The sequence below is a fragment of the Plasmopara halstedii genome (genome assembly GCF_900000015.1).
Source record: "Plasmopara halstedii genome assembly, contig: Scaffold_3060, whole genome shotgun sequence".
Taxonomy (NCBI): Eukaryota; Oomycota; class Peronosporomycetes; order Peronosporales; family Peronosporaceae; genus Plasmopara; species Plasmopara halstedii.
In genome coordinates this window covers 2,529,773-2,552,099 of record NW_020189964.1, presented here as the reverse complement: position 1 = coordinate 2,552,099, position 22,327 = coordinate 2,529,773, and the positions used below count along the sequence as shown (strand labels likewise).

General features: G+C 41.7%; 4 protein-coding genes across 4 annotated transcripts; 3 read left to right on the top strand and 1 right to left on the bottom strand.

Moving 5' to 3' along the window:
- PHALS_07024 (FOG: TPR repeat) lies at positions 1-2,229 on the bottom strand (the record flags this gene model as incomplete). Its single annotated transcript, XM_024720420.1, has 2 exons — positions 1-1,992; positions 2,056-2,229. 2 exons carry the CDS (start codon positions 2,227-2,229, stop codon positions 1-3), a joined length of 2,166 nt encoding a protein of 721 aa, XP_024585621.1.
- A 4,540-nt stretch (positions 2,230-6,769) lies between these two features.
- PHALS_07023 (uncharacterized protein) lies at positions 6,770-7,095 on the top strand (the record flags this gene model as incomplete). The annotated part of the gene is made up of 2 exons (XM_024720419.1): positions 6,770-6,794; positions 6,869-7,095. The coding sequence occupies 2 exons, from the start codon at positions 6,770-6,772 to the stop codon at positions 7,093-7,095; spliced, it is 252 nt and encodes an 83-aa protein (XP_024585620.1).
- Positions 7,096-9,836: 2,741 nt separating this feature from the next.
- On the top strand, positions 9,837-10,957 carry PHALS_07022 (mitochondrial carrier family; the record flags this gene model as incomplete). The annotated part of the gene is made up of 4 exons (XM_024720418.1): positions 9,837-10,313; positions 10,378-10,461; positions 10,530-10,623; positions 10,689-10,957. 4 exons carry the CDS (start codon positions 9,837-9,839, stop codon positions 10,955-10,957), a joined length of 924 nt encoding a protein of 307 aa, XP_024585619.1.
- Positions 10,958-12,267: 1,310 nt separating this feature from the next.
- PHALS_07021 (hypothetical protein L916_05558) lies at positions 12,268-13,197 on the top strand (the record flags this gene model as incomplete). The annotated part of the gene is made up of 1 exon (XM_024720417.1): positions 12,268-13,197. The coding sequence occupies one exon, from the start codon at positions 12,268-12,270 to the stop codon at positions 13,195-13,197; it is 930 nt and encodes a 309-aa protein (XP_024585618.1).
- Between the last annotated feature and the right edge of the window lie 9,130 nt (positions 13,198-22,327).

Sequence of the window (22,327 nt, the reverse complement as noted above, 5' to 3'; positions counted from 1 at the left end):
TCACCTTCTGCCTGGGGGAGGCTGAAGCGACGGATGGGAATGCTGCTTGGGATCACTCATTGGAATGGGAAAGCGATCACGACGTCCACCCTGTGAAACACCAGAGGGTCCACCCAAATTTTTTGGATTCAAACCAGCAAGACGTTGTGGCGGTGCCTGAAGCTTGCGATCACCTCCGTCCATTGCGTAGCGCATTCCTCCGACCTTATTTTCCTCCTTAATTGGCCGACCTGGCATTCCTCGACGACCATCTTGATGCATGTGTACAGCCTGCACATGTTGCTGCTGAGCTTGCAGCTGAGCCTGCATTTGTGCATGATGATGAGCGTGAGCTGCTTGAGCTGCTTGAGCCGCTTGAGCTTGAGCATGAGCATGAGCCTGAGCTTGAGCATGAGCCTGAGCTTGCGGGTGCTGCGATTGCATCTGTTGAGCTTGCTGCGCGTGTTGCATACCAGGCACCATACCACCCATGACACCACGAGGCATCATACCGCCGCCATTCATGGGAGCACTACGTCCCATACCACGCATCATATTCATTCCCGCGCTACCCACGGGTACTCCACGTGCAATGCTACTAGAATCTGGACCATTTGCGCTCATGGCATTCGTCGTTGGTGCGCTGCCAATATTCATATTCATGGGAGCTTCACCCGCTCGAAGCATATGAGCCATTGGAGCACCTTGACTGACTTGAGGAGCACCATTTGGCTGGGCACCTTGTGTAGGGGCACCCTGCTGTGCTTGGTATTGAGAATCTGCTGTAGGTCTTGACGAAAATGTCGGCATTGGGGAAGTGGTCGGCGGCTCGGAAGGACCAGGAGCCGAATTTGCCCCAGCCATACCAATAGTAGATTGACCGGTCTCCCGAACACGTAAAAGTTCCAAGCGCTCGCGAATGAATTGGGCATCAGCACCTAGCTCGGCTGCTTTTTGGTATGCGTCACGAGCATCACTAGTTTGGTTGCATGTATCGTAGAGTGTTCCGACGTTGTACCAGACTTCGCAAATATTAGGATTGATGTTAATAGCGCGTGAGTACGCATCCAACGCATCAAGATGCTGGTTCAATTGATAAAACAGTACACCAAGCGAGCACCACACATTGGGATTTTGAGAGTCCGTAGTTACAGCGTGCTTATACGAGTCGTAGGCTTCTTCAAATTCTTGTACAGCCATATAACACCTACCTAAAAGGTACCATCCTTTACCGTCTTGCGGATCAATAGCAACTGCTTTTTTAAGATAGTCAATAGCAGGCGGATGTTCACTATGTTTTAAACAGAGCCATCCAAGTTGCTGCAATGGCTTAGCATTGTTGGGGTTAAGTTCTGCCACCTTGAGGTAGCTCGATTTGGCAAGCTGAATCTCGTCTTTTAACTCGTATACGTGTCCGATTTGCGTCCAGATATCACTGGCCATCTCGGTAGTTTGTACATTAGCTTGTACATCATGTAGTACTGAGTTAAGACGTTCTAAAGCACCGTCATAATCTCCACGCTGTTTAGCGATGATTCCAAGACGGAATTTCACCTCAAGTGCCATATTAAAGTTTGGCTCAAAACGTAGCACGGCTTCAAAAGATTCCTGTGCGTGCTCAAGTGATCCAAGACGCTCGTATAGCTGACCAATGCCGTACCACATATTTGGGTCCTTCTGACTCATCGGGTTGTTGTACATTGCATATTGGTACGCCGTATGCGCACTCGTTAGATCGTTCATCATAAGGCAGCAGTAGCCTAAATGACCCCATGCGTCCGAATTTTGTTCATTAAGGGATACCAGACCACGAAAACAGTCCGCAGCCTTAGTATAATCCTCCACTTTCTCATAGCAACATCCAATAGCAAACAACGCAGTAGCATTTAAACGATTATGCGACAAAACCTTCTCATATGCAAGCATCGTATTTTCATCGTCACCCATCATCTCAGCAATTCGACCAAGCGATAACCAAGCTTCTTCATTTGCTGCAGATAGCTGACGACCAAGCTGGAACATTGTCACGTGTTAACTCGCTAAAATCTCATCACTCTCTCGTTATGTAAAACGCACCGTATTGCTCTCCTCCATTTTCGGTGTAGCCATGTTGCAATTCACGACACGAACGGGAAGCGACGCAGCCTTGTGACTGTGCACGTTATAAATGTTCGTGTCTTCTTCTTTGGCTTGCGCACAAGCCAGCGGTTTATCAACTGTGAAGGCTTTTTGATGGAGGGTGGGGGGCATCTGGGACGAGAGGGGGGGTCAATTTCCGGAGCGACAGGGGAATAAAAATCAGTAACCCTATTCTCTTTAAAACGGTATGCTAGACAATAAATAGTACTGCTGCCGTTACATCCGAACAGCTTTTATACTGACAGATCTTAGGGTTTAAGCTTTACTATTATTAGGAAATTCTCAAGACAAAACTAAATTAAGATTAGTAGCAATCAGATGGCAAACCTATATGTACAACGACAGTCGCGCGTGACGAGCGTGACAGACGAACAAACTGAAGTAGCCAATCCACGCTCACTAGCACCTTCAACGACACGTCTGAGCCCAGTTCCCTCGTCATCATACGGAAAGAGCGCTAGGATCGGTTTTGTGCTTTTTTCCATGTTATTATCATGAAAATAGATCACGTGAATAAACTCGATGTGACTGGCGAGAACTAGCAAGGCCGTTACACGAAAGTTTGATATTAATTGTCAGAACAGGCACGAAGAATGGTCTGAATAGTATGGATGAGGAGAAATTTCTGGTAATTTAGCACTTGAGATACGGTGCCTGATGGCAAGCGTATGGTTAAGGGCACAAAAGAGAACATGAAGAAGATTATGTAAATAGAAGATAAAGTGATTCCAAGCCAAACTGTGTTGATAGACTGAAGATTCATCACTAAAATTTTCGAGTTTAAATATTGCAGCTCGGGGTTATTTAATTTAGTTCTGGAAAATTGAATGACAAGAAGAAAAGCCACCCTGGCTTGCACAGCACAAATTATACTGCCCATGTGAATCCACAAAAACACAGACAACCACTCAAATTAAAACGTAATCGTACTCTGGAATCGTACTTTGGAATTGTACTGTACTAGTCTAGCGAGCTACGTTTACAGAACTCCAAATCTCAGTCGATCTTCACTCTACCATTATTCTTCCTAGTTCCTGGGATTTGTTTCTTGCTGTTAGCGACATATACACGCTATATTTTAGTTTTTTTCACCAAGGACTACGGATTTTTGAGCTGTTGCAAAGCTTATCCAGATAGATATAAATAAGCAGCAGAATCTCTTCTTATTCAATAAGACATAATCAGACTGACGACAGCATGGAACAAAACAATCATTTTGAAATCCTCGATTGCGATCGCCATGACCCCACATGAAATTTGAAACAGGAGAGAAAGTGATCGATCATCGCTAGATCCTAATCACTTACATGCTTAGCGCCTACTACTAACCGGTATGAGGCCTCGTTAACGCTAGTACTATAATCCTTAGACGTCCTCACAAATGTCTGTAGTTGTTACGATCATGCTGCACTAAAATTTAAGAGTAACGGCTGTTATATCCCCGGCCTTCAAATCCGTAAACAATTCTTCAAATCTTTCAAAACCTTCACGCATCATCGTGATATTGTTTGGAGCTTCCTTGGATGCTGCAAGGACAGTTTACCAAATTGAAATACCTCAACGCAATCTATCTTTCTATCGCGTCTAGCTGCAGCGGCTTTACATAACTTTCAGAAGCGTTAGATTTAAGCGATACTTCGTTAGAAGATTAACTTAATGCAAAAATCGACGCTTTTAATCCGATATATCTTTTTATACTTTTTAAAAAGATTAGCATCACTCCTATTTAGAAGTCATTTAAAATAAGACTCTATCTCGACTCTAATATGTATGGTGAAGAGGCAGGCCAAAAATGATGCCTCCTTGTGAGAAACCTTACAGTAGTAAGGATAGGCATAACGGGGTACGTATCCAACTTGATGGTGCGACCTAAGTGTAACAGTTTTTGGTGTAGCTATGCAGACTAGTTCTTGTGCAAATGAGAATGATAGTACGAATATATGCCATCATAATAAATAGTAATTATTATAGTATTGGATTACTTAACTTAATTCTAATTATAAATCTTGACTTTAAAGTTAAGTCTCACGGTTCGGCAGTTGGATAGTGCCAAACCCATCATATGTGCGTCAAATCAAAGCTTCGTCTGTGCGAGGTGGACTGTTCACGTTCATCGAGTAACACTTGTCGCCGATTTGAAGACCGGGCCTGAATCTCTGAAAGGGGAAGTACTGAGAACCTATCACATTTGGAACGAAAGTATTAAATACGATAGTGCACAACTGTACAACATTCACATTTCACTTTGGTATATTGACAAGTATTGGAAATGATGGACTTCATAATCAAAGGGTCCATGGTACACACAAGCTGCTAGACGCAAAAAAGTGATGTACCTTCGTAGTTTTAGTCTAAGTAATACGCTTAAAAATAGAACTAATCAAGCCTCTTGGTAAGGTAGAAACTCTTGGTTTCGCTCTTGGTAGGAAAGCACGAGCTCAATACTGTGGATTTGCTAGTGCGAGCTCATAATGCCAAGATGTTTTTGTGCAAACTGTGCGACAACCCCATTGCAGTATCCGATGTATGTTTCCTATATGTTCTCGATACAGTAAGGTACTCACAACGAGCTTATGCCTTTAGTTGGCCCCCAGCACACAGATCAATTGGCGACCCAAGGACCGACAGCGCTTATGGCTCGTCTGGGGATGCTTGCCAGCAAGGAAAATATTTATGAGGCGTCCATCGACGATGACCCGCGCCTAAGATTTTTTTAGCCTAGCGTCGGTGAGAACACAATCATCTCTATCAGTTAGACTGCCAAACTAAGGCATCCGGCGCTGAGGATACATATATCTGTGGATAAAAGAGGATAAAATGGCCAAAATTTTAGCCATTCCCCATACGAAGCATCGGTGCATCCCGCAAGATGTCTTGAAGGTAGGTGGACGCGCGAGAGAATGGGCAGTTGAGTGGGAGACCTATATAAAAGAAATAATACAAACCAAAGAAGAATTTAAGCCTCGCGAGTGTTCGCAACGAACATTCGACGTACCGGTAGCAATCAAAATTATTGCCGACCGTCAGCGGAGGCGATACCTGATGAAAAACATGTCTTTTGCCCGGAATGACAGCAGAATCTATTCCAAAAAACAGTTATGGTATACTTCTTCGCGAAAGACTACTAGCTCGCATCATAAGCTTTCCTTTCTAGAATGCGGTGAATGTCGTACTGTGTAAAATACACTTTTGTGGAACGAAGACCGATAGAGTGCGAATTGAAGGCTATATCTGCGCGCCATAGTCGATGGACCTCAACCAGCTGTGAAAAATAAGGGCGAACTTTGCGACCAAACTTAAGGTGTTACAATTTTGATACTACCAATAGTTTCTGTCCTAAATGTCCTATTTGTCGTGGCTGAAGGTTATCAAAGCGTGATACCGCGCAGGGTTCTTCTTGTTGAGAGTTATCGAATCCAGATTCCTACTAAGTAGTTCTCTTCTGCTGTAGGACGGTTGAGATCACTAGAATCTGATTCTAAATTAGCATTATTTTTATCAAAAAAGGCGGGGCCCAATAGCCATGGGTGTTGATTGTCAACATAAATGTCCCGGGCTACGAGAAGCAATGAAAATTACTGAATTTCAGGGGCGTTGATCAATCGCATACGATACACAACCGTCAAATATACCAGAGGCATTAAGTATGCCGAGTGTGAATACCATTTCCGTGTGTCTTGCGACGAAAACATGTCAAAATGTTCTGTTAAGATTTACATACTTTGACGGTGTGTAGCCATATGCCTGAATTTCGGATACTAAATCATCCTAGGATAGGAACATCATGGACAGTGAAATGTCCGAAGGTCAAAAGTGCAGTATATCACGCATTTTACTCTTGACGAAGCTTTGGCGATTCATGAAATTACCTCTGCCAGGAAAAAGAGGCACATTTGGCGCAGGTATAGAGCAGCGGTAGCTCTGGTGTAGGACACGTGATTAATCAAACAAGATAGCAATGACAATGAAGTCAAGGCAGGAGCACCGGTGATCTGTGCTGTCCAGGATTGTCCTGGAGAATACATCTGTAAGCGTTTGTGTGCCAGAGACTATTCTAGTAAGAAAGAGAAGAGCGACCCAGGGTGCCGCAGCACCCTGGGTTTGATCCGTGGAGACGAGTCAAGCGAGGCAATAGCAGCTTATTGCCGCTTCCCTCAAAATAAATCTCTTGGAGACGTTAAATCAAGAGGAAAAGATCCAGGCCCTAGTTTACATATTCAAGGTCGTTTCTGAACACGACGTCAAAATATCGCCGAGTCAGAATACCGTGATACTATATGGAGCAGCGAAGCCCCACAGGTTTGTAGCATATTCTTATCAAACACCCGCGCTGCTTCGTAAATCCATAAAAATCTTTGGTCAAATATAAAGACTTTAGAGGGAAAGAAAGCAGCTTTGATCTCAACAAGGCAGAAATTATTTTTTCTAGTTTTTATAGCCCTCTATATAGTGTGATGTAAAGCTGTTGCGCTCATGCTTTGAATAAGTGTGAGCGCATGCGATAACTAAAGCTGTAAAAACTACACTCAAGTAAGGAATATCATTAACTCAAAGCCGTTTTTGTTGCCAACATAATACATTGAACAGCTCGGCAACTTGTATTTTTCAATCCATGAAGAAAAAAAAGCATTCAAGTCACTCTTTTGTCAGCATGCAACGTAAGCGCAAGAAGGCCAGTAAGATTGCGAAAACGTTAAATAGCGAGGTCCGAGCGACACATCACATATCGACATAAAGTGTAGCTCAGTAGGTGAATACCGTATCGTTGTATCATCGTCGGAACTTCTACGGATTAGGGTGACAGGACAGCTCGATGATGAGGCCCATAGACCAGACAATAAGATCACTTTCAATGTGTTTTTTCTAATATATATCCAAGGAAAACCCGAGGACAGCAATCTACAGCGACCAAAGTTTCAACTGCGTGAAATTGACTTAAGTCATTTTACACTCCGAAGGATGATAGATGAGTGTTGATCGGACGCAACTGTGGTGTAAATAGTGGACCAGCGCACTACGCTATGCGCTTATGCTCCTGTTTTATCAAAATGACATCGTCGAAATAGGTCTGGGTGGATAGTTAGCTAGTGAGTGTAAGCCGTCGACAATTTGCGCAGGACGTGGTAGGCAAGAATATCCTATCTTGACGAATTTAAGTGTGTAGGAAGTTGGGACACATGTTGGGCCATGATATCACAATTGCTGTTGGTGTTGACTACCTCAATCAATTGCTGGCGACAAGAGCAACATTGAGGAGCTGAATTACACATTGCTGCTCGCTATTACAGCAAATGTCCTAGTTTCGAATAGAATCGCTCAGTCAGTGGTTGGTTGCTAACTAGTCTTAGCATTTCACATTTAATCAGGATCGGGCTTTCCGGAAATCAAGACCACAAGTAAAATGCACAAGTCATGCTTTGATGACTGAAACAAAATAAAAATTATCGTAAGATGTCTAATGGAAGTCATGGATTCGTTGTTATCACATGAAAAAATCGGGACAAAATCTAGAATGCTGACTATGCGGCGGACACGACTGACCACAATCTATGACAGGGTGCGCAATCGCTATCGATGAGAGTATAGGGTATTTTGGCTGGGTTAGAAGCCGGCTGACGTGGCAATAGCAATAGCGGTAGAGTGTGTGGCATGGTTCTCAACGGAAATTTTCTGCAATCTATCTTTCGCGCACGATTAAGAAGTCAAGAACGTGATTTTTGATGGTTAAATGACTGAATTATGGCGAGCGGAATGGAGCCTGGAAAGTGCTTTGGATGTTAACACACACTTTAGATCTGCTTACCATCATGTCTAAGCGCATCAGGTCAGACCAATATATGTCCGTCCGATTGACATGGCGGAGGAATAGATGGCTAATGCATTGCCCAAAATCAGGATTGTATTTCTGTTGAAAAAACACAGCATAATGAAGACCGAAGGTGCGTGATAGGATAAAAATTCTGGATGGAATTACACTCTGGCCTTTCGTCTAAATTTTCAAAAACATTGCGCCGCAGTGGCCGTGGCCGTTACATCCGAACATGAATGGCTCATTTGGTGTCTTTTCAACTCTTGGTAAATAATCATTTGTCGACGAAAGTACATGTTTCGCTCCTAGCATCATAATCGGAAGCGACGACGATTTTACCGACAAACATACGGTGTTAAGATTTTGCGCTTGATACTACTAGATGCTTAGCAGTTAGGAACTGGAGCTATGATACTAAGTACTTCTTACCTTTGCTTTTGTTGGCTTTGACTAAAAGAACATACCAGTATTGACCCGGTTGCGTGGGTCAGGTGGTCAATGCTTCTGGGCCTCACGGTGTGTGGTGCGGGTTCGGCCCCCTAAGCGGACAAAATCGTAATCGAACCAGACGTGAGAGAAATGTCGGCTGCCTGCTAAATCTTTCCGACTACAGCCAAAATGGACCTAGAGATGGCGACTCGTACAGGAAAAATCAAGAAGAAATACCCCAGCGGAATTTAGGTAATATCTTAGGGCCGAGTAGGCATAGCCGTTAATACATAGCAACTATCAACTGAACATACCCAGTATTAAGTAAAGTGGAATCCTATTGGACTCATAGATCGGCGCTATCGCTCACAAATCATAAATGGGTTTAAGACAAATGCGATCCTGACATGAGCGGATAATGATTTACACAGAATTTAGTTACTCACATGCAGCCTCGGCGATCGAGCTAAGTTTGCAAATGGGATTTCAGCTTAATGCACAGGGTGTGTAATCAGGCCACCGGCTATCAACACCGGTGCTTAATCGTATGGCTATGTATACGTACCCTAGGTGGTACACAAAATTATAACTTTCAATTTTGAATACTCAAATTTGAATACATAAACGGTTTTATGCATCAATTTAAGTGTTACAATTGAGGCACAGCTGCTGTTGGTGTCGTGATCTGCATTGCGACTATATTATAGCTGTAAATAGCAATGTGATAGACTGCACCGCGATGGTTTCATCACAGCAGCTGTTGATGGCGTGGTGCAAGTTAAATATTGGTGTACCGTGAGGGAAAGCTGAGAAGAATTGCAAGTATAATGTTAGAGAGAGCATGAAATGCTGGATAGGAACCAGATTGTTTTAAGCGTCTATGATCCGTGGTATATCACATCGGCGAGCACGTGTCGCATGACCAAGATTCAACTCATGCTATTTGTATGGGAAAAACGCGACCCGAAGCTTGTGAGAACATTCGTGCACAGGAATCTTGCTTTGTGAAAAGCAATAATGAGTTTTTGACCAACGCGTATCTTGGATGCTTGTTATGCTAGATCGCATTGGAGCAATTACAGTAAATTTAGCACAACCTTCTCGGATTCAACATTTTAGCATAATGTTAATCCGAATTTGTAAAGCTCGGCGCATACATCTAGCAGGTTTAATCTTCATTACTTCCATCCGTCGTATCACTGTATCACTCAACGACGTGCAATAATCATGAGCTAGACATATTTCGCATGACGCGTATTTTATTATAGTTGTCGAGTAATTCAACTATTCAATGCAATCTAGTAGTCATAAAATCATTTGACAACTGTCTGCATGTAAACAGCGGCTTCTTGTAGTGCCAGTTCTGGTCCCAACCTCGAACCAAAAAGCTTTTTTGACCTTTTCTGATACTGATGAAAACTGGTCTATGCAATTGTGACTACCTGTAAGAAAACAGAAGAAAACAGTGCCCATTATCAAAATGGGAGACCGTAGCATTCTGATGGACTTCCTTTTGGCGAGCATTGCCACGAGCGGTGCTTGCGTAGTATCTAATCCAATGGAAGTTGTCAAGACGCGCATGCAGCTTCAGGGTGAGCTAGCACACAATGTGACGCATAGTGCAGCACCAGTGGTGCAATACCGTAACTTTGCTCATGCCTTCTACACCATCTGTCGCACCGAGGGCATCTACGGCATCCAACGTGGCCTTGGGCCTGGCATTTCGTACCAGATTTTCATGAATGGACCACGTCTTGGATTGTTTGAGCCGCTTCAAAAAGTGTTTGGGGCTACAGACCCTACGTCTTACTGGTTTCCTGTGCGAAATGTTTGCGCTGCAGCCACCTCTGGAATGGTTGGCGCATGTGCTGGAAGTCCATTTTTTCTTGTAAAGGCTCGAATTCAGGCAGCAAGCTCGGCCGGAAAGATCAATGCACAATATGCATACAACGGAATGGTATGAGTGAATGCCGAAAGAGTAAAATGACGTACTGACGGATTGAGCTAATTTATGGCTGTAGATTGACGGATTTCGGCAAATTATTCAAGCAGAAGGACTAAAAGGACTATATCGAGGTGCGACAGCATCGATACCACGTGTAGCAGTGAGTTTTAGAATGTATATTGATATTTGAGAGGTACAGCTTGACATGAGAATAATTGTCTGGCATAGATTGGTTCTGGTACACAGTTAGCGACATACACGCAGGCAAAAAATGTTGTTCTTGCTGCAGGTATTGAGAATGGTGTAAAGGTTCATCTTGGATGTAAGTTTTCATCTTGATTGATCATCAAAAGGGTTCGGAGCTAAGCAAACGTTTATTTCAAATAGCAAGTATCTTGACGGGCCTCGTGGTGACTACAGCAATGAATCCAATAGATGTAGTGTCAACACGCCTTTATAGCCAAAAAGTCGTGAAAGGAAAAGGAAAACTTTATTCAGGCGTTTTGGACTGTTTTTCAAAGACAATGAAGAGTGAAGGGCTTCGCGGGTTTTACAAGGGCTGGTCAGCTCATTACATGCGGCTAGGACCACACACTGTCTTTACGTTTCTATTCTGGGAGGAAGCTAAAAAAGTCGCTTCTGACCTTGGTTATTAGATTTTTTAAATAGAGGGACTTGATTACCAAGTGATATCTTGCTATTGTGCTACTGTTCAGATGCTTTTTGAGTTTTGTATAAAACATATATTTAAAGCCTGCGAAGTTTGAGTAATAAATTTAGCGACAATATAGCTGTTTGTCATCTAAAAAGTTAAGTTACTGCTGTGAGTAATGTAAATTACTGCATGAAACTGTATCTTGATGTGATTGTATGCAATGAATTGTCTTGGGGTATTTGAATGATTTCGAATATTTCTGTCCAAGAAAGTCAACAAGATTTCGAAGATATTGAGCCTTTTTTCGTATAGAAGCAGCGATCGAACTAATTTCTTTAATCTACATCATGTTCCTCTTCAACTGCTTCATCAGCGGACTCGTTGAAGGAGATATCAATAATTACGCCTACATTATGTAGCTTTGCGATGGCACTGTCGAAAACATTTAACCCCCGTAGAAGCGTCTTTCTATCATTTCGTTTTCTGGTCTAGTCAGAATAAGCAATAGCGTCATCAAAATGTATGAGAATCGTGACTATTGACTTTCCATTGTGCACGATCGCTGGATTTTAACTCTGATTTGTAGCTTTACATAAGTTGGAAAGATTTTGGGCATGGCTCGCAGTAATGTGCGGATTAGCTCCAATGTAAAGTACGTGCTGGATATCGGTTCATCGTACGATGCGAATATTATCAGCTTTACTACAATTGACAATGACAGTAATCAACTCTCCTGTCACTGGAGGCAATGGTGACTGCAATGTAAAGGATTGTAATTCAATTTTTTGTTAATCTTCGTTACTCGTTGCTGGTTGTAATGTCATATCTGCTCATAAATGCAGATGATTCTTATCAAACGCTTGTAAGAAATACTTGAGTATGATTTGTTGTCTTTGTATAGTTATTGCTCGCTACTGAACCGGTATAAGATGTACGTATAAAATGTTTTGTCTTCAAACAGTTATGCTTGAAGCTTATCCCACTCGCCATCAGGTAGGCAGCTGATCTCAAATACCAGCAACGCTAAGTTTGTACGTCAAAGTCAAGAAAAATAAAATTGGCTGCGGATAGAGTAGACGCTACTAATACTACGTCATTGCAAACAATAGTTTTAATTGAACCATGACTTAGTAATGATGAATGTTACAAATTCAGACATTCACGGCATAGAATAACTTTCTGCTGTTTCGTCCTTATTACTACCAGCTCAGGTGATGAGCTTATGATGACCATAAACTCTTCTGCAATGCCAGTCACGCTTTTAACTGAGATCAAGACGTGGTCTTCCTTCACGAAGATTTTATCGACAATATGAGTAATTTAATGCTGCAATTAGTCTTCGCGATACTTCTTGTGTCCAGAACAAGGTCTCAAGTTTCCAATAATGTTACTTTCAAGCTAGCTCCAATTGCGTCAGCATCACCACAATCTACTACATTTACCCTTGTGAACAACAACAACTGCAACGTCACGGTGGTCACGCAGATTTACGAGCTATACGCGAAAAACAGATTGGTCTTTCAGACCTGTGTGTCCGACGGACAGTACACGGTCTTTCCATATACCGGCATTCTTCCGACACCCCAGCAAATAAAAAGCATGTCTGGATCGCTCGCATGCCGTGCAGTCTTTATGTCCCTTTTACTTTGTGGAATTCCAGAATGTGTGATATCAAATTTGTCCGTTCGTGCAGCTGTGGAGACTTTGCTCAAAATTGGGACAGATATGGATATTTACCCCGACGCTAGTAATGTAGTTCCGTTCACCGATCGATTTGTTGAAATGGTGCGTTGGCGTCGCGATGTGAATTTAGCTCAAGCTGCACATCTTCCCTGCGATTCCGGTTCGAAACTGTATGCTGAATACGCTAGTAATTTATTTTCGATTACTACCAGTGGATTGTACCGCTTGACGTCGGATAAAGAAATTCAATTTCGCTTGACAATTAATGAAGAATTTAGTCAAGATCTGATCATCGCGAAGCCAAGTGTGCTTGAACTTCAGGGTTCCGGCAGTGGCATTATGGTCGTGGTTGTATCACCTACAGAAGGATCACAGGGTTCTTCATCAACAACAATAGATGTTGCAGTATCAGATGTTGAACCAAAAGCAATCTCTAAGGAAAGCTTAATTTCTCCGGTGATCGAGATATCTGATGCGATATCAAGAGACGCTACAGCTCGAATGTTTTTAAGCCGCTCTATTGTAGTGATGATTTGGACTTTTTTCATGTTGATATGAATGTTTCTCTTTCTAAAAGTATTTGCAATGTTCGATGTCTTTTAAATTGATGTCATCACGGAAGTATAATCATCTATATGATCACAATTATTGACAATTTCAATTATTGCTATCACAGGAAACAGAGGGGCTTTCATCGATAGAGAATGTTGTTTGCTCGCCAACTTAGTTTCTGTACAATTTATCATTGAGCAATCTCAGTCGTGCGCGAGCCTCTCGCGATTTCAAACTTACACACCTTTTTTCCACAAGAGCTTGATGTTCTCTTAGGTTGCTTTCATCAATGGGGAGATAATAGTTCTGGTTAACTCTCAAAGAAGAATTATATTTTGTTTTTCTTTAGAAAGATTCAACAATTATGCAGTGCATGGACAAAATAGCACCGTCATTCGACATCTACTTGGCCAGGCGTGAGAACTCATAAACTATCCATAATGTAAGTTCTGACAAACCAATTTCATCTTGTCGCTAAGTTTGATACGTGCAAAATTGGTGGCGCAGGCTAATATCTTACGTATCTGGCAATTGTTATCGGATATACTTAGAATAATATTGCTCTTTCAATAGCTTAAATTCTGACGAACAAAGTGCTTCGTGGCGCATTAGAACATTATTGAGGCGTTTCTTACCAATACGGTAGGCAAGAGAAGAGAATAATAGCTCCGACTTTCGTTTCTTTCGTGGTTGGTTCTACGAGCCTCGATCAGAGTCACATTGAGCAATTGACCAATTGACCGCGTTTTGATCAAAAATAATTGTTTAGACCTAGTTCTCCATGCTGCGTATTTTTATCGCAGATTATTAACAGCAGCTTCTATCACGACAGCGGTGTATTATCTATGCTAAAAGATTTGTCAGTGACATGGTGAAGACGGTACGACACTTTCTTAAGGCCAATGACGACATGTTCAAGAGGCGCATTGCCTACAGTCTTCCCATATAAAGGCACTTTACCATTGTAACTAGAGTCGTAATACTTAGAGCAGTAAGCCAGCAGTTTTTTTCCTTGTGCAATTACATTATGAAACAACGTCCACAGTCCAATACTTGAGATTTGATACGTTCATCCCACCTCTTAACACCCAGAAGCAGAAATGAATGTTGGTACAGCAGAGAAAATGATTACGACTTTATTCGACAGCGACAATCTAAACCCATTTTCAAGCATTGATATCCTGTATTTTTAACCGTAGATTATCTTGTGGCTCCAAGGAGAAAAATTCATCGCCAACCCATCTTATTTGTGCTTGATCGATTTGTGATCCAAGCGCCTCAATTTATTGTAGCATATGTAGTTTCTGTTTTAACCATTTCAAGATCGTGGCGCCTTGTAAAAGGAGGGTATGACCATTCCTTAGACAGATTAAGACCCGAAATCCATTAATCCGAACAATTGTATAGACGGCTTTAGCTTCATTTTCGATTGTCTGCTTCATATGTCAATATAACACATTCGCTCCCACTTCGGGCTCATTCTCAACTCTTTCTGTCTCACCTTGATTATGTTCCAGCTCTGACGTTGATGACATCTCCTTTGGTCACTTTACCAGAGCAATAAATTGCTATAATACTTTTCCAAGACGCCGGTGTAAAGCTTTTGCGCTATCCTCTTGGGAAACAGTTTATATATTCTCTACTTTAAGATCCTGTTGAATCGTTCAATTTTACCCATGGTTCCGTAATCAACGTGTTCGTAGTGAAATTGCTCAATTATCTTAGTTTGGAAACATTCTTAAGCCTGTGAGTTTATTAACTCGCTTCCATTATCGCTTGTCAGGATATTAATTGGGTGAAAATGAGCAAATGCTTTAAGCGCTGCTAACACAGTTGCCACCATCCTGTTTGATAAGAGCTTTGCGTACCCCAACCTTTAGCTGATGTTATAGCAGCCGTTTCTCTCAGAACGTTAAATCCATTTGCCACGAATTTGAATTGTAGGAAGCTATTTTGAAGCATTCAAGGCACTTCCTTTGATTAAGAAGTCGCTGAATAGAGATCTGATTTGAATGCCACTTTCTTACGCTTTTGATAGTAACCTTAGGGTCTAACTTCTTTGCCTCCTGACACAGTGCATGAGCCCCAATAAAACCGGCTTCTGGGCAGTTTACTTTAAAACGCGTCCATGATCTGTATTTCCATTTAAAAAAATCTTCAATGGTTAGTTGCTTAAATATTAAGTGCTTTCGTCGTGACACAATGATCACGTATTCGATGTTCGTCCTAGTATTATTGAGCGTTGTTTTATTTCGCTGATAGACCTAGTTTTTTTTAAAGTTTGAACTCCTACTTTGTACCTAGTAGCGTGATGTGATCTCGTACAACAGCTTTTAACCCATCAGGGTTAAAAACACCGTTCTTGCGACCAACTCTCTGCTAAATACCCTTCGCCGAATCTTTCAAACTGTGAGAGTCGTCGGTCGGTAGCAAGTATCATTCTTAATCGATAGTGAGATCATAGCATCACCTGACCATTAATCTGAGGACAAACCAGAAATACTGCTGTCAGACTTAGCTGCCTCACCACTGTTGTCGTGTGGAAACCAACTGTATATATGCTCGTTGAAATGGGCACGTTGCTCAGGCTTGATACAGTCTGGAATGGATTTTTACAGCCGAAAGCGATATGAACTGAATCAGTGTCCTCTTGATATTGGAAGTCAGAGCGGTCGAAGTAGAAGAATTTGCAGTCGTTGTAGATCTGAAGCAATAGCTTGGCAAGGGATAGATAGCAAGCGACTAATGGGTTGGGCTCGTTTGATTAAGCCAGCATTTCTTTCTGGTGACTTCACACGCAATATTCACTCTTCCGACCCATGGAAGGTGAAGTGGTTGGTCTTGATTTTGATAGCTTTACGTTGTCGCTGCGTCAAAATGCTGCTTTCAAAAATTAAAGCACGTTGTAACACTCCATTTGAAACATGTGACATGATGTCGCAGCTGCTGACAACGTGACGAACCTTTAAAAGCTTTTGCAGTTGTCGTTGCGTCAAAATAATGCGTTGAGGTAGTTAAAGTACGCTGTAACACGTTTGCAAAAACTTCAAGATAGATGTGACACGATATCACAGCTGCTGATATCGTTACGTAAGTCTGAATGAGTTTGCCGTTTTTGCTGCGTCAAAATGATGCGTCTATGTAGTAAAAGTACGCTGTAGCATGTCTGCAAACACTCCAAGAACGATGTGACATGATATCGCAGCTGCTATATCGGTACGTACGTATGAAAGCGTTTGCCGTTGTCGCTGCGTCAAAATGATGCTTCTCGGAAGTTAGAACACGCTGTAACACTTCATCATTCTACTTCAAAAATATGTGACATGATATCGCAGCTGTTGACAACGTGACGAACCTCTAAAAGCGTTTGCAGTTGTCGCTGCGTCAAAATGATGCTTCCAGGACGTTAAAGCATGCTGTAACACTTCGTTTAATACTTGAAAACATGTGACATGATATCGCAGCTGCTGATAACGCGACGAATATCTGAAGGGTTTGCCATTGTTGCTGCGTCAAATGATGCATCCGAGAAGTTAAAACACGCTGTAGTACGTCTGCAAACATTTCAAAGAACATGTGACATGATATCACAGCTGCAGATATTATTACATACGTCTGAATGCATTTACCGTCGTTGCTGCGTCAAAATGTAGCTCTTAGGTAATATTGTCGCTGTCAAAATGGTATGTCTAGGTAGTATTGTCGCTGTCAAAATAATGCGTCTTGGTAGCTTAAGCACGCTGTGACACATCTGCAAACGCTTTAAAGATCATGTGAAATGATATTTCAGCTGCTGATATTGTGACGAACCTCTGAAGGCGTTTCCGTTGTCGCTGCGATAAAGAATGTTTCCACGCTGTACCACGTCTCCAAATTCTTCAAGAATGATATCGCAGCTGCGATACGTGACGAACTTCTGAAAGCGTTTGCTGTAGTTGCTGCGTCAGAATGGTGCGTCTAGGTCCCTAACGTCATTGTAATACGTCTGTAAACACTTCAAAGAACAACTTACACATTGTTTTTCCTCTATATTTTTTATCGCTCAAGATAAACTTAGTTTTTATAAATTGAGGATTAAATCTGCCAGAGACAAATTTTAGAGTGATATGATTGGCTTAAATAATCTGCAGGTGATCTTCTTTATTCGGCTAACCTGAGGCGCTTCCTCATTGCTAGAACAATTTCAAAATAGCCTCAGTTAAGGTTTTATGTTATGTTTCGAGCTTCCAAAACCGCGTTCCGAAGAGGCTCCAAAATGATGTCGTACATACTAGAGTGCTTCAATTTGATGGTGAAGTGCAATTATTTGATAAATACTGGGAATTTTGGCTCCAAGTCGCGCGACTTATACTTGCCTTTGACTTATCAACGTCACTCTCTCGTTGAGCATTTCACACAACCTCCATAAAGAAATCAAACCTGTCAGAGCTGGCCTTGACAAAGCAGTAAGTCTTGGTTATTTCTATAGTATGAGATAGTTACCATTTAGGTGATGGGGTGTCGCTGAAAAATGGCTCACCAGAGTAGCCACCAAACAACTTGGAAGCTAGTTTTGCTCGGCTTTGCTTGCGCGCCTGATTGTGATTGAATATGTGCTTACCCACGACGCTCTCATTCGTAGAGTCGATCAGTATATTCCTAAAATTATAGTCATCTCACCAACGTACTTTTTGAGGTGTTCTGGTGTTCGAGTTTCACACTCACGCAAGTCAAATTCCTTGTCTACTTTGATGTCATCGATGATACCATTAAACGCTTTGATCTTAAGCAATCCACCGCATCACATCTCATTAACAAATCCTCGCACGTATAGTGTTCGCATCGTATCCGATAACTTTTTACTGACCTTGGCACCACCAATCTTTGTCCAATACCCTTAGCGATCAAATTTAATAGATGGGCCTCCAGCAAAGTTGGCCTTCATCTTAGAGCAGATAATCTTCTCCTCTTTGTCGATAAAGTAGACCAGTCTATCTGAGTTTAAAACAAGCCGCTTCTCATACGAAAGTCCCTCAAGCAACACGCCTTTTCGAGCGGTACTGCACTTACCGCAGCTGAGCAAGATGCGGCCGTCGATGTGATCAAAATTATTGTTGATACGATCCGTTAAAGCGGTATCAGCAGTCAGCTGATAGTTGCATAGCTTTGCTTTTGTGGAAATGATTCCAAGTGCTCAAATATTATACCAAAATTTTGCTTGGCCTTAGCATCCAAATTCATGTACCCTTCCATGCGCATAGCTGAGAAGTAAAATGTATTAGCCGGCCTCTTATCTCGATACTGGAGATTATTAAAGCAAGTATGATACATGACCTTCTCCGAAAGACCAGGTAGCGACACCGCAACCGCGAAAATATCCAGATCGAAACGCTTGAATAGTTTTCGTTGAGCCTTGAAATTCTTCACGAATGGGAATACGTTGAGATTGTTGTATCATGTCAATTGGTCTTCGTTTGATTTCTCTTTTCTCGTTCGTAGCCATCCTTGGTGATGCTTGTTCCTCAGAGCTTGCTGTCATAAGCTGACTTAGGTGGAATGGTAGTATGATATAGTACTTTGAATGTTGTGTGCTGGACATTGAAAGACTTTTACCAAGACCTCAGACACATCTAAATTGTCATCACATTTACTTCCTCCGAGATATGCTGAATTTTTTTTATCGAAGCTGGTACCAGCTTGTATAGTTAGTGATAACAAGCATTTCCATCTCCGATGTAGCAATGCACAAGTAGCTGGGGCTCTTCATCAAAGATATTTATGTTGTCTTTCGTAAACAAGTTGATATCGTATCAACCAGAGTAAAAGCCGAATACTGGTTTTTGGTCAAGCTGCTGTTAAAGTTGTCTATAGTCAGACCTTTGGTAACTAAAACCAAGATTTCGGTGAAAGGCAAAGAATCTGGCATGCTTCTCCTCTTCAATTTAACTCACTACGGCAGGTCCTACCTAGACTTACACCGGAAATTTCCATACCCGTCAGACCGTGAGCGTTGATAATATTCTGTAAAATAGACGCGCACTGATTAACATTAGGGTGCTGAAATTTCGAGGATACACTTCCAATATTGAACTTACCCGTAAGTAGTATCATTCACAAATCAACGCACCTCTTTGATTAAACTATCAGACACTGATACCGGCACCGGGATATGCTTGTTACAGTATTCATTCTGTGTTGGTTTCCTGTCGGTTGAAGGATCATAAATGATGAAGTGAGTAATGTATTGGTCAGCAGTCTTGATTAAATACTTTGTAAGCAGTGTTCGTATTGCTTCTGAGCTGTTGTGTTGACTCAGCTAAGAAGCTTTCGATTTTCACAAGCTCGCACTGACTCTTTTGTGGTTTTTAACTCTTTCGACGCTGACGTAAACGATTTCGCTCTTCGGACATTATTTCTTAGCTTGGAGCATATCGATTATCTCGATGTAAAGCGCATGATTCTCGAACGATAAATTATCTATTTCTTCGTACCGCTTGTCCGATCTACGAATGCGCTCTATATTTCCAAAAACTACATCCATCTCATATACATTGATACCAAGTTGGAAGCAGTGTTTAGTCCCATCCAGCTTTAGAAGATCAACAGGCTTGAATCTCTTAAACCGGCTAAACAGCAGTAGCGTTTGAATGCCTCCTTTGCCTGAGCCTACCTTTTTCGAGGATGTTTCTTAGGGCTGTGAAATGTATGTCAGGCGAAACAGTGGAAGGCGAACTTGTTGTAAATATTGGGAAGGTTGATCGCATGCTTGTTTTCGCGAATAATATTGGGTCAACAGTTTTGCTATCTCTGATAGAATGCTCGCGATGGTCGATAAAAATCTCAAACGCAGTGAAAGCCTTGAGCTATGTCCAAAGATGGGGGTAATTTAGTCTGTCAGTCAATCCTATAGAACGGCTTTTCTTGATCGCCCTATTCTGAATATCAGCCTTGCTATTGATAGTGATAGATTTACTGAATACATGACTATCAACAAGATTTGGGTAGGTCTGGCTAGTGTCATCGGAATCGGTCTGGTTTATAAATTATCTTAAACGCAATCGCATCTCTGTGTGAATTAGACATGGAACGTTGCTAACATACCATCTTGCTTGTTCTACCACGCACCTCAACACGGTAGCTGCTACATCATTTTATAGGCTGGATATTTGATCTCCTAAATCCTGTTGCATATACGCAAAGCTATATTATCCCGCAGTTTTGACTTGATGATTATTTGACCTTGTACTTGACAAAAACAAAATATTAGAAATCAATCTCTCACATTTGACTTATGCTTCTTTTGGAACTGTCATTGACTACATCAGGATTGCTTTTTTATTTAAGAAAGGAAATAGTTAATTTCTTTGTTAGGTTCGGCTTTGTCATCAATATGTTGACGTAATGACGAGCAAGCGTCGCATGTGCACTGCTTGATTGCGCACTTTGATGCAGTATAAAGGACATCTTGGTATATTACGAACTTAATGAATTTGCTTATAGTGATTTCGTATAAAACAAACCATCACAGTATAAATATTGTTAATATGATAAAAAAACTACTTAGCTTCCAAAAGCAATCGAAAGCAAAGTTCTCACTTCGACTTTACTTGTTTGTGGGGAACTAAATCGGTGGCCCGATACGCTACTTCTGCGCAAAATGCTGTAAATGACCGATAGGAAGGAAGAAAGGTAAGTTATCAAGTGAATGTGTTCTGCTTTTACCTATGTAATTATGCAAATGGTTGGGAGTTTCGTAACTCCTCCTGGTTTACTTAGGTGAAGACTTAACTTGTTCCCAACACTCCTCCCCTGGTGTGCTGTATATCGTCCACGAGACGACAAAGCGCGCGGAGTTCTCCAAGTTTAGTCGCCGAAAAGGCTTTGTCATCAAATCGGCTTTCATTTCTTCACTCTGTACGTATTTCACCTCCATCATTTCGTTTCTGATACGTTCTTGTACATATTTATAGCGTATATCGACATGCTTGAGTTAAGATGTCGAACTTTCTCCTTTCAGTTGTACTATAGCTGCTTGGTTATCGACAAAGAGTAACCAGTTATGAATCCCTTGAATGCCAACTTCATCCAACATATTGAAAAGTCCATGTAATCCGGTTGTTACGACCGATGCCGCTATGAATTCAGACTCGGCCGTTGATTGCGACACTGATGCCTGTTTTCGACATATCCATTCCGACATTACACCCTGCTACATATATCACTCCTCCAATCATGGATATGCGGTCCTCAGTGTCCGCAGCGAAGTCTGCATCGCTGTAACGGGAGATAAAACCATCAGGTAAGACTTCGGTTCGCTCTTGATTTCTCATCTTCAACTTCAAACATTTTGTTCCCTCTGAATATCGTAGAATTCTTTTACCAAGTTGTAAGTCTTGTTGCCTCGGATCATGAATTCCCAAGTTGTAAGTCTTGTTGCCTCGGATCATGGGTTCTTCTCGTCATCTTATGAATGGCAAATAACAAGTCTGGACGTGTGCAACGCGAAATTCACAACAAACTCCCCGCTAGTGACCTGAAACTCTCTGGAACGTGCAATTTAGAGCTGGATTCGTCATATAAATGTCCAGATTCAATCGGAATTCTTGTAATTTTTGCTTCATTCATTCGTCATCAATAAGGTTTTCTTGATCAATAAAAAAATCTTCTCGTTTTTGATGATTCTCATTCCCAGAAACTTGTTAACTTCTCCCAGGTATTTGATTTGTAAGCTTTCCAGTGAATCAAACAGCTCGTTCACTAAGTCGTCATTGGTACCAGTGACCAATAAATCATCCACGTATGTTCCAACGAGTAATTTTCCACGATCATCCTTCTTACAGAACAAACATGGTTCAACAATCGATTGCTTTAATCCCAAATTGATCAATTTTGTACTAAGTAAACGATCCCATGATCTACCGGCTTGTTTCAAGCCGTAAAGGCTTTGAAGTAGTAACAATACGATTTCATTTACAGAATTTACACCCAACACCTTCAATATTTGATCCCGTATCTCCATACCTTGTGGGTTTTAAAATAAATGGGGAATTCTTCTTCAGCGAATGTTTTATCGTAAGCGTTCGGCACATCTCCGTGTCTAGCTGGTACCTTCCAGTGTTGCGCCACTGCCAATATTACTTTGGCAGTGATCATTTCT